Source organism: Apodemus sylvaticus, chromosome 1 (genome assembly GCF_947179515.1).
Source record: "Apodemus sylvaticus chromosome 1, mApoSyl1.1, whole genome shotgun sequence".
Classification (NCBI taxonomy): Eukaryota; Metazoa; Chordata; class Mammalia; order Rodentia; family Muridae; genus Apodemus; species Apodemus sylvaticus.
Window position 1 is genome coordinate 129,809,536 of NC_067472.1, and position 13,068 is coordinate 129,822,603.

At 43.4% G+C, this 13,068-nt stretch overlaps 1 protein-coding gene across 5 annotated transcripts in view; it reads left to right on the plus strand.

The window, feature by feature from the left end:
- The window catches only part of Ntrk3 (neurotrophic receptor tyrosine kinase 3), a 375,670-nt gene that overhangs the window by 56,131 nt on the left and 306,471 nt on the right, over positions 1–13,068 (plus strand). For all 5 annotated transcript variants that reach the window (XM_052160417.1, XM_052160425.1, XM_052160432.1 and 2 more), the window contains exons 2-3: positions 11,976–12,050; positions 12,686–12,757. In XM_052160417.1, the coding sequence (XP_052016377.1) occupies positions 11,976–12,050; positions 12,686–12,757 (147 nt within the window). The remainder of the gene's footprint in view (positions 1–11,975; positions 12,051–12,685; positions 12,758–13,068) is intronic.

Sequence of the window (13,068 nt, forward strand, 5' to 3'; positions counted from 1 at the left end):
GAGAAAAAGGTATATTCTTTTGCTTTAGGAAGAAATGTTCTATAAATATCTGTTAGATCGATTTGGTTTCACTGTGTCTCTGTTTAGTTTCTGTTTCCATGATCTGTCCATTGCTGAGAGTGGTGTGTTGAAGTCTCCCACTACTATTGTGTGAAGTGTGATGTGTGCTTTGAACTTTAGTAGTTTCTTTTATGAATGTGGGTGCCCTTGCAGTTGGAGCAGAGATGTTCAGAATTGAGATTTCATCTTAGCAGATTTTTGCTTTGACCAGTATGAAGTGGTCCTTCCTTTTCTTTTTTGATAACTTTTGGATGAAAGTTGATTTTAATGGCTACTCCAGCTTGATTCTTGGGACCATTTGCTTGAAAAATTGTTTTCCAACCTTTTACTCTGAGATGGTGTTTATCTTTGTCACTGAGGTATGTTTCCTTTATGCAGAAAAATGCTGGGTCCTGTTTACATATCCAGTCTGTTAGTTTATGTCTTTTTATTGGGGAATTTAATCTATTCATGTTAAGAGATATTAAGGAAAAGTGATTGTTTCTTCCTGTTATTTTTGTAGTTAGAAGTGAAATTATGTTTGTGTGGCTATCTTCTTTTGTGTTTGTTGAAAGCTTACTTTTTTGCTTTTTCTAGGGTGTAGTTTCCCTCCTTGTGTTGGTGTTTTCCATCTATTATCCTTTGTAGGGCTGTATTTGTGGAAAGATATTGTGTAAATTTGTTTTTTTCATGGAATATCTTGTTTTCTCTGTCTATGATAATTGAGAGTTTTGCTGGGTATAGTAGCCTGGACTGCCGTTTGTGTTCTCTTAGGGTCTGTTTGAGATCTACCCAGGATCTTCTAGCTTTCATAGTTTATGGTGAGAAGTCTGGTGTATTTCTGATAGGTCTGCCTTTATAAGTTACTTGCCCTTTTCCCTTACTGTTTTTAATATTCTTTCTTTGTTTAGTGCATTTGGTGTTTTGATTATTATGTGCTGGGAGTGATTTCTTTTCTGTTCGTCTATTTGGAGTTCTGTAGACTTCTTGTACGTTTATGAGCGTCTCTTCAGGTTAGGGAAGTTTTCTTCTATAATTTTGTTGAAGATATTTACTGGCTCTTTAAGTTGGGAATCTTCACTCTCTTCTATACCTATTATCCTTAGGTTTCATCTTCTCATTGTGTCCTGAATTTCCTGGATATTTTGGGTTAGGAACTTCTTGCTTTTTGCACTTTCTTTGACTGTTGTGTCAATGTTTTCTATGGTATCTTCTGTACCTGAGATTCTCTCTTCTATCGCTTTTAATCTATTGGTGATGTTTGCATCTATGACTCCTGTTCTCTTTCCTATGTTTTCTAACTCCAGGGTTGTCTCTCTTTGTGACTTCTTTATTGTTTCTATTTCCATTTTTTAGATCCTGGATGGTTTTGTTCATTTCTTTTGCCTCTTTCATGGTGTTTTCTTGTAATTCTTTAAGGGATTTTGGTATTTCTTCTTTAAGTGCTTCTACCTCTTTACCTGTGTTCTCCTGTATTTCTTTAAGTGAGTTATTCATGTCTTTCTTAAAGTCCTCTATCAACATCTTGAGAAGTGATTTTTACATCTGAATCTTGCTTTTCTGGTGTGATGGTATATACAGGACTTGCTATGGTGGGAGAATTGTGTTCTGATGATGCCAAGTAACCTTGGTTTCTGTTGCTTATGTTCTTATGCTTGCCTCCTGCCATCTGGTGATTTCTAGTGCTACCTGCCTTCACCGTATCTGACTGGAGCCTGTCCTTCCTATAATCCTAGTTGTGTTAGAACTCTTAGAGTCCAGCTGTCTCTGTGATCCTGTGATTCTGTGATTCTGGGATCCTGAGATCCTGGGTATGTCAAAGTTCCTGGGAGTCAAGCTGATATCACTAGAATATCTGGGACCCTGATAGCCTAGTGTGACCAAGCTCTTGGAATGCTGTGATCTTGTGATCCTGTGATCCTGGGTGTGTTAGAGCACCTGGGAGTGGAGCTTCCTCTGGGTGTTGTGGAACTGGCTGCAGAGTTAGCACCCAAGGACTGCTCAGGGCATCTTCTCAGAGCAGAAGGAACCTGTGCCTATGGTTGTGTGGGGTTCCTAGATCCCTGGATCCTGCTGGTTCCAGTTAACTCCCAGTGTTGGGACAGATGTTGTGTCTTCCTCACTTCTGATCCTATGATCCTGGGAATGTTAGAGTGTCTGGGAGTAGAGCTTCCTCTGGGTGTAGTGGTAATGGTTGCAGAGTTCTTGACCAAGTTATGCTCAGGGCACCTGCTAAGACTGGAAGGAATCCATGCCAGTGGTCTGGTGGGGTTCCTTGGTGTCTGGGTCTTGCTGATCCCAGTTACTCCTGGTATTGGGGCAGATGTTTTGTCCTCCTCAACTTTGATCCTTTGATCCTTAACCACGTTTTCAAGATTTGATGTAGGGTCATGTTCTGAGTAGAGGCAGTCAGTTATTACTTCTATATTTTATGATACATGCCAGGACCTGGGCTGCTGTAGGTTGAACAAATTGTGCTCACTCTCCTGGACCTTGCACTCCACCAGAGGAGAAACAGTGTACACTAGAAACCACAAAAGTGAAGAATTGGAACTACCCAGATGAAGGGAGTTTCACTCTACAGTTTTTGGTGCTATTTGCCTTTGAGGTTGGAAAACATTTTGTTATGGGGGATTATCATGCACACTGCAGGCCTTTGCCCACTAGATTACAATGTCACTGACTATGGATGAATTTTGTGAAAATGCAGTAAAGGCAACATGTCTCTAGGCATTGCTGTATGTTTTCATAGAAAGATGGCCACCCTGGATTGATGGCTATTCATCTAGTAGAAGGTTATAGTGAATGATTGTTGCTAGGTTGGTAGAGAAGGCCACAGAAGCCAGTGAAATTTTAGGAGACTCTTTAGTGGCATCTTGGCTAAAGGAAACAGCAAATGTAAAGGCCTTGCTGGAGGAACGGTTCTTGGGAGTCCTGGAGGAAAGGCAGGATACCACTGAAGGAAAAGGCAATTGAGAGAAGAGGGAGCTTTGTTTGAGCTGGGGATGAAGGGCTATGAGTCACATCACATAGCACTTTGTTGGGCTTTGTGAAGTCTGAATTTTATGACAACTTCCAAGTATAGAAAATAAAATTACTGGAAGTTTGTGTACTTGTTTATGTTCAAATCTATCATGAGTTTCGAAATGCTCATGCAGGCTTCTGTGTGGAAGACAGATTTACTCAAGTGAGTGGAAGCAATGGCCATGGTTTGGAGGGAAGGATCATTGTGAGAGGCAATGGTGTGTGCTCTTAATTGGACTTACTGGCAGTGTAGATGCTGAGATGGTGGATGTGGCGGGAGTTTGGTTTGTACAACTGAGGGTTGCTGATGCAATTTACTGAGACAAGAGAAAACTCTGAAGTAGAATGCAAGGCTTGCTATTGAATTTGGTAAACTACAATATGAGAACCTGAAGTAGGAAAAAGGTCTTGCTAAAGGCAGCCATTGAGGCGGTGACATCATATAGATGACTCTTACAACAAACACCTGGCTGAGATCATCTTGGCCATGAGGGAAATAGGTGAAAAGAAGAAGCTGAGACACTGACATTTAGGGATCTAAGTATACAGGATCAACAAAGGAGGCTAAGAAGGAAATGTCTAAGACTAGGCAGCAACCCAGGACTGTGCAGCCAAGGATGCCAGAAATACAGTATCTTTCAAGAAAAAGAGAGACAATGGTGAAGAGTCTGTTGGAGTCCCCAACATGGAAAATACTGGCAGTCTTTTCAGTGTGGTTCCTATAGTGCAGAACAGAGACAAAGGAAGTTGAAATGTCAAAGAGTGGGGAGGAAGTTGTGTCTCTGACTATGGATGAATGTTGTGAAAATATTTGCCACAATGAAGGGTACGGGCATGAGTTGGTGGCTGGAGGCCATGGCATCAGACATAGACCCAAGAGACAGCTGTGTATTTGGGTCTTTGGAAGCTTCAGGGCTATCTTCTTTCTGTTTCTAGCTCCATAACGATTCCTCAGGGTGCCCGCCATATCTAAGACATTGCTTAAGCCTATACTCTAAGCCACATCCTCCTTGGGGATCATCAGGGTAATGTGGGATCAGACCTGAGCTCTGGTCTACTCAAGGGATCAGGAATCAAGAACATTCAGGTAGCCAGCATGGGACCATCGTGTATGGAGAAGGGTATCCTCCTGGAGGCTTTCCAGGTCTGTGTTTACTCTGCAGCAGCAGCCCTTATTTGAGATTCTGAAAATAAGTGGAAAACAAGACAGATCCAATTGCTGTTCCCATGCATTATGGTTCTAGTTTAGATGCCTTTATGACAAAATGTAATAAAATAATCAAATAAGACTATTATACATGGCTATTAAGGCCACAAAAGAGACAAACAGAGCTTGTGCTAGAGAAGAACTGGAGGAGAGATGGGGGTTGTGAGCACAGGGGCACAGAGGATTGGCTTCCTGATCATTGAAGACTTCAGAAGAGACCTGGAGGAATTAAAGGAGTCAGGGAAGTGTTCCATGTAGAAGGTCCTATTGGGAATACTGCTTTGTAGCAGGAGCAGAAGCCAGGTCAGTCTGGCTGGAGCTAACCCAACAAAGGGAGTGTGTCCAGAGGAAAGGCCCTGCTGGCACACTCATGTAGGGTCTTGCGTGCCCTGGCCTGATACTTGGGATTGTTGTAATTGTAAAAGGAATCCATGGAGGCTTTGATCCCTCTGGCATATAGACTGATGAAAGAAAAGAATGAAAACAGGAAGATATTGAAAGTGGTAGTTATTTGGCACAGCCATAATAGGCAAGCTTGGGTCAATATGCCACAACAGTCCAAATGAGAGCAATGGGAACAGAGACACAGATAGACTGAAGAGGGGAGGGTATGGCAGTCAGACCAGGGCTTAGGACAGAAGACTCTGGACTCCAAAGAGAACAGGCTCACTTGCTGGTAAAATCTCACTCTGGGGAGTTAGATCTTTGTTAGTGGGGCAACATAGGGAGCGCGCCCTTGATCTTTTCTTGTTAGGGCATAGCATCTCAGCACCTGATGAGCACAGGTGTGCACACACAACTTTCTTCATTCCTGGCCCAGGCTTTTGAAATAATCAGGAAACCAGAACAGATGCTGTCTCTCCCATCTGTTAGCCTCAGGATCTGAATGCGCTTTTCTGTATCTGAGGGTGGGTCCCAGATGTGGGGCTCAGGGTCCCTGGCATACACATGCCTGTAGGCTGCTGTGCTAATATCCTGGCATGCTGGAGTCAGCGTCTCAAGCCAGCCTGCTCCCCACATCCCATGCTCCCCTGGCTCTCATGTCTGGTTCTCCAGGCATCTAATTCCCACTAGCAGCTGTCAAGGGAAAGAGCTGGTGGCTTGGCTAGCATGCTCTCAAGCAGCTCCTCCCCAGACCTCTTGAGGCCTGAACTTCATGGAGCTGTTGTTCTGGAAGGTTTGTTTATAATGCTAAACATAACAGATAATTGAAAGCTAAGCTGCTGTCTGGATCACTAAGTATAATATAGCTAGATAACAAATCAGTTTCCTTATTGCCCCATAAGACTTTGAAGACAAATAAATGCATGGCACATTGTGTATATGTAGAACCACACACACACACACACACACACACACACACAATCACACATGGATATGGATTCTAATGCTGACTCATTAGAGAAGTAGACTTGGAGACTTATCTCCCCAGCAGCCAACTTACATTTCAGGTCAGGCCTCCCTAATGGAACAAGACTTAGGGGACCTTAGGTTTATCTGGAGATGGCCTGGAGAGAAGAAACATTTGTATACAACCTTGGTTTCTGAAGTTATTTAGTCCTGTGATGGAGGAGTGTGATATTTATATATAAGAAAATAAACCACTAAGAAACAATGATTTTTGACTACCCCTTTCCGGGAGGCCAAGCCAAGACTAGATACAATGAATGCAACGATAGTGAGCACTTAGGAATCACCAGATGAATATGAATTATGGCTGCACATCCTGGTAAACATCACTTAGGTGGTAACTTCAGTAGAAGGGAAGCAAAGAATAAGTAGTGTGTGTGTGTGTGTGTGTGTGTGAGTGTGTGTGTATATGTGTGTGTATGTGTGTGTGTGTGATTTATTTTCAAATTCTTTGAAACCGTTTCCAGATCATATTTATTCTTAGGGAGCACCCACTTCCACCATTAGTCATGGCCTACCTGACCATGCCCTTAGCTGTGTGCATTTGCTCTTGGGTACCAGCACACTGTTGATCTAATCCTCACACCACCGACTTGCCATAGGGAATGTGAGGACTGCTGAGGCTTGCATATCTGGCCTGCAGCATCCAGGTCCCAGCTCTGAGACTGTTGCCAGACTACCTCCATCCATCAGCCTTTACCTGCTGCCTTTCCCGAGGTTGCAGAGGAGACCACAATGCATTGGAAGGACAGAGGCTGCTTCAGGGCCCCCACATCCTAACATCAAATAAACAACTAGAAAAGGCTAAAATTAATGTGCCTTTCAAATCTGAAATCCTATGGGAGAAAGAACATCTGAGGCAGGGGGATGAGTTCTGTCCACTTGAAACTTCTGAAGGCTCTGGGTGTCAGAGCCCAGCAGACATTGTTGCTATGGTATAGGGTTATCAAGAGAGTGTGACTCAAGCTTTGTGTGCTGTCTTTGAGAAGTCAGGGAGACATGGACTGCATTTTAGGAAGAGGAAAAAAAAGATGTAGCAAGGAACTTGACAATGCAAAGGTTTTACATTTAAATTTAGTTGTCTGGAAAGTTTGATTCTGAAGAACAGCTCATTAATAGCGGTGTGAAGTCACATTGAAATGAACAGCAATGTGACAGAAAGGAAGGAGAGAGAAAAGGTTGGGAAAGAGGCAGTTTGGGGCCTGCTGTGTCTGCAGGAAGGGTGAGACCACGTCCAAACCACCGACTTCCTGCCTTGTCAAGTACCTAAGTGACAGGAACTTCTGGCTGGGAGTCGGTACCCTGAGTCTTGAGGACTTCCTTGCACCTTCTTTTTCTCTAGTTATATGGTAGCAGATGTCTCCATGTTCTAGATTTTTCTGGATAGATGAATACAGACATTGAATACTGGGATTATAAAGGAAACAGAACATGTTTTTAAATTAAAATATGGACCACACTGTCTGAACCAACTAATTTTCAGATTCTTGGAGAATGCCAGGTCATTTCCATATTGGCTCAAGTGAAACAAAAAGCGGAAGAGAAAGTGATGGGACAAAGCATCATCTAATTTATTCAAGCACAAAAGGTCCATGTATCCTCAATTAGTATTTAATTTATGCTTTGTCATACTCCAGAATGGGATATGAATCAGGAACCTTGGTCCTGGGTCTCTAGGATTCAGAGATGCTATTGTTCATTATGGAGAGGGGTTAGGTTTCTCTCATGCAGTGGAGTAGTTAGTTGCATAGTCACCTCTTAACTATATTCTATCCAAGCCTTGTCCTATGATCCATCTTGACTCCAGTGGAATTTTCTGAGCTGCACCCGTAAGTCCAGTCTGGGTCCTGGAGTTAGTGTTGTCATGGAACGCCACATTTTGTCACTCTCTCTGGAAAGGGGTATGCACGGGGTCCTGTCAGAGTGGTTGTTTTGTAGTTTCCTGAAGAGACAATGAGGAAGAGTGGGTCTGGAAACTGAGGTGAAGATGGGAGAGGGCTCTTGGCAGGTAGACCTCATTGATAACTTGTTCACCCCTTTGACTTGAGAGGGTCCTGAAAGCCATCACTTTTGAATTTCTCTCCGAGATGCACTAGTGTAAGAGCAGGCCTTTTGTTTTGGACCATAGAGTTTGATGCAAAGCATTTTATTTTCAAAAGTGATGTTTTAAGCCATGGGACTCTACTAGCTTCAATGACAACTTGGGCGTGTGCTTTATGTGATAAGGCAAAGGTCTTTAACTCAGAGCTGGGGACTTCTGGGACAGGTTCTTTGCCAAGGATCTCTCCTGTCTGTCTCTTTCCTCTGCCCACAAGACATTAATGTTATCCTTTCCCCAGTTGTGACAATGAAAATTGTCCGCAGATAGGGCCAACTATCCCCTGGGAGACAAAATTACCTCCTCTTAGGTTTAAGAATTTAGCTGTTAACATCACTAAGTGGAAGCAATTGATTTACGGTAAGGGAGCTAGCCCAGGTACAGCTCTTTGGTGTCGCTCTACCCTCCCTCCCTTGCTACTGATGGAAAAAGGGACACAGGTGTAAAGAGGGCTGTGGGTCCTTATGGGGGCCTAATTACCATGTATTCTCCCGTCACCATCGTCTCTGAGACCTCTTTCCTCCTGACCCTACAGCAGGCTTTGTGAGACATCTGTAGGGAGAGTCGCTTTGCCTTCTGTCACTCTTGCACCACAGGGTTTGCTTAAGCCTCGACCTTCCTTTAAAAATGTAAACCTATTGAACTGGAGTACCCAGAAAAAGCAATGGACATGAAGAACCCCATGTACTGGCACTAGGCGCCGCCTCCTCTATTTGGCATTAACAAAACCATACCAATTGTAGTCTCTTACCTCATCCTGTTCATTTCTTATACTTTGTAGAGCCAGCCTTTTCCACTGAAACTTGTGGCCTTCTAATAGCAGCCAGCACAGTTACCATAAGTGACCTGCCTGGTTTGGTACCAAGCAGTGAGTCATAGAAGACTTGGCAGGAGCCGGCCAACGTCATTCACAAATGTCAAGGCTGCACCTTCCCTGGCGTGCATCTCCTCTCTGCTGTCCTTGTCCACCATGGGGATTTTCTTTCTTTTAAAAGTCAGCTTATTTAAATACATAGATATTCATTTTTGCTTTTGCTGTTGTTTGTTGTTTGATGTTGTTGCTGTGTAACCTGATGCGTGTGTGTGTGTGTGTGTGTGTGTGCATGCCTGTAAAGACAACCTAGAAGAATTAGTCCCCCCCGCAACCCTTTTCATCTTGTGTATTTCTAGAGATTAAATTCAGGTTGTCAGACTCAATAGCAAGTGTTCTGTACCTGGTGATTCACAAGCGCTTTCTTGAAGTTGTTTTCCTGGAAGTCACGAATGACAGGTTTTCTGTCCTTCTATCCTTCTGCCATGATGGGTCATTAAAGTCAAAGATGATCCTATTCTTTTGCAATAAAAAAATCTATGGCCAAGAAATGACACCTCTAGCAGAAGCATGATGTCATCTGTACTCAAAAACTAAGGAATGATTTCTCATAAAATCCCCTTGGCTAGTGCCTTCCAGGGGCTTCTATATCCCCAGTCCTGCAAGGGTTCATGGTTGTTGCTATTATTGCTTACTAGTAGTATTTTTTGGTACTGGGATTGAAGTTGGGGTCTCTGGGAAACTAGATAAGGAGCAGGGCTTTACCCCCACCCAGTCCCTCGAGAGCTCTTCAACACACACCTTAAATTCCCATGGCATTGTTATGAGGCAGGAATTTTATTACACCCATTTGACAGCTGAAGAAAGGGAGGCACAGACAGGTGAGGTGGCCTGGAGAGGGTGTCATTGGTGGAGCACTCCTGGGGCTAGGATTAATTTTCTGGTGAAGCCTTGCTCTTGTCAGGGGTTGGCAACCTTTTTGTTTTCCAGAAAGGGCCAGAGAGTAAATCCCATCCTTGCAGGCCATATGTTCTGTGTAGCAATGATCCAACTTTACAACGTGAAAGTATCTGTAGACAACAGTGAAGAGATATGAGCACAGAAATGTCTAATTTTATCTAATTCTTACAGGTTCCGATATATGGCTTTCCTTTGATTTCTTTGTAAAAAAAACAAAATATGAAAATGAATCTTAGTTTTGAAACTATACAAATGCAAACAGTTGGCTGAGTTTAGCCAGTAACCTGTAACCAGTCAGCAATATGGCTGCAATATCTCTCTTCCCTGACTGAGGGGCACTCAGAAGGACCAGAGGATGCTGAAGATATTATTTACTGTACTGGAGGTCTCCTCATTGATGTCCACTAACCTGTCACTTCTCAGTGTGTGTAGGAGTCTAGGTGGGGTCCATTTATAAGCACAGATCATAAAGACTAAAACAAAGTTTCAGGATGCAGAGATTGACATCTCTACCACCATCAAACCACAATTTTGGAATGCTAATAGGGGCCAGGAAAAGTGATTTCACTTATTTAAACAACTTGATTGATAGCTACTTGTTGGAAACAGTTCCATGTAGGAAGCTGGACCCCTATGAACGAAGAACATGGCTGTATAAACATTGTGATCTCTTTGGTATTTAACATGGCCCATGGCCCGGGAATATATGCTGGAGGGGCTTAGTGGCACAGGTGGTCTTACTCCTCTTGGCTTTCCTTACATCTGAAATGTTGTCAGTATTCCTACCTCAGTGTGACCAGGGCATGAAAACTGCCTTGAAACCATGAGGCTTCCAGAGAGAAAGCATTAGATTTAGAGGTCAGTGCCAACCTGGCCACCTGGTCAATGTCCCCAACAAATGCCAGTGCTTCTGGCTGCTCCATGGGGGCTCTGGGAGAATGTGTTTCAAAATGGGCTCTTGGCATACCTTGTCACTGTGCGGCTCTGAAATGCTGCCAGGAATCCTGGCAGCCACAGGCACATTGCCTCTTTGGCTCTAGTTGGACTGGGTGGCAGATGGCAGAACCATTGGTGTGGTCGGGCAAGGGAGGAGCTGTCTGGGGAAAAGTAATGGTCACTTTTCTGGCCAGAGTGTGTTTTGGCTAACTGTATTTTTTTAATGAAATGGTGCTGAGACCTTTTATATATTTCAACCTCTGGATATTGAGGAGGGAGGACTCAGGTTCTAAGAGGGCTGAGATGGATCATTTCCTGGGATCTGCTACCTCATGGAAGGTCATATTTCATACACAAATAAAGCAACGAAAGGATCTTGGTAATCAACAATGGAATAGTTTTCAACTTGGACACTCCAAAAGAAGCAATGAAGGAATGTTTGACCCTTGTCATTATCAGGAACTAATAAGAATTATATGCATACTCATGATGAGCCCTCTCTTCATAACAACAGTCTTGAGTTTCTTTGCTTTGAGCTGAAGTTTATGCACTGGGCTGGTTAACACTGGTTTGCATGTGTTGATAAAGAGCTTCAATTAACGGTGACTTTTGTCTCTGATTAATCTGAGACTATGAATTAATTATTACTTAATAAATACAGTCTTCTTGCTAGACACAACCTCCTTTAAAATGAAGGTTTCAAAGGAAAGGTCTAGAAGGAGATTTTTATGATGAAAGTAAGAGGAGCTGTGGTGGTAGGGTACCTCTCCTTCACAAGGAAACAGGAGACCCCGGTTAGTTAATGTGCATGCTTTATCTGCACTCAAGTCTCAGAGATGAAACTTGAGCTTAGTTCCCATGTCTCACTCTTCCTACCACCCTATGGTGCATGAGTGCCCCATCTCTGGAGTTGCTTTTTTCTCCATCTCAAGCCACTGGTTTTCTTGAGCTCCAAATGGAACGAACCACGGTTATGCAGATAGAGTGCTCTTCAGTGCCCTGGTGGGTGCATATGCCACATATGTCTTTCTCCTTATCTTGTTTGCACAGAAGCCATGCCCTTAGGCAAGCCATACCCCCTCCCTAAACCACATCATTTATATTGTATTTCTGTGTAGGCATCAAGGATATGAAAGAGTCTAAAAAAAAAAAAAAAAAAAAAAAAAAAAAAAAAAAAAAGCCAGACCTTAGAAAATCCTCAATAGGAAAAAGGAAGTAAATTGAGTCAAAAGTTTGAGGAATTGGTTTGATGGGTTCTTGAGCTGGGAATAGATGATGTGCGCTCCATCCTCAGGCTATATACTTAGAAGCCGTGAGTCCTTCACTCTTGTGGTGAACCCCACCATTCAGAGGGGAAAAGCTGAACTCAGGGTTAATTGGTGATTTGTCAGAAGTCATGGCTCATGCTCCAGGCTTCAAGCTCATGTCTAACTCTAAAGCTGGTAACCACCTCTTGCTGCAGTGACCTGACCTTTCCTGTCTTCCTGCAGACACATAGAGAACTGGCGAGGCCTGCACACACTCAATGCTGTGGATATGGAGCTCTACACGGGACTCCAGAAGCTGTGAGTACACCAGGGTGGCTGGCGAAGGAACAATTGGGAGGCTGCCTGTCATCTAAAGTAGTAGTAGTGGCAAGTCTGCTGTCTTAGTGTTTCTTCTCACGAATTCTTTTTGGGGATGGTTGGCATCACCTACTTTGGGGTTTTTAGGAGACACCTTGGTCCAAACAGGCCTGGGGGGTTGCCCAAGGTTAGGATTTCAAGGCAGCTCTGCTCCAAGGCATGCTGGGATTGTGCTTACTCTTCAGCTCTATGCCTGGCACAACCCTATCCCCAGTGTTAGATTCCCACTAACCACTACAGTGGACATCAATGTTTTAAATATGAGTGACCAAGAGTGTGGAGGAAGAGGAGAAAGCATAAAGAGATGGAGGCCTCCTTGTCCTTGAAGCACCAGAAGCCCTGATTCTCAGTTGCTGGTCATAATAGTTGGTGATTAGCTTCCAGCAAACGGCTGCTTATATCCCAATCTTCACCTAGCCTCTAAAGAAATTAGGTTCATATCTCTTATTGAGTCCACATTTGGCCATCTAGGGACAAATAGATGGTAAAGGGAGCTATATTCCACGCAGGGGCCTTGCCTTATTTCTGGCTATAACCCTTGGGGGTTCTGATGACCATCTTTTCTCTCTGCTTAGGACCATCAAGAATTCTGGACTCCGGAACATTCAGCCCAGAGCCTTCGCCAAGAACCCCCACTTGCGTTATATGTGAGTAGAACTGGATTTTCAGAGAGGGTGAGAGGGGGCATTCAGGGAAATATTGAACCTGAACAATGAAGCTGGCTTTGGTATTTGTTGTCCTTGGTCAAATCCTTTCATTTTCTTAGGCCTTCGGTTTTACTTTGAGATTTGGTAATCTCAAAGGTTTTCAGAAGTATGTATATGTCTTGATATTTGGAATTACAGGATAAAGGAAAGCAGGACCAGACCAAGTGTGTCTAAGAAGAGTTTAGGTTCAATGAGAAGAACTGGGAGCAAGTGGGTACATCCTCATAAGATCACAGGCCTTGATTTGAGAT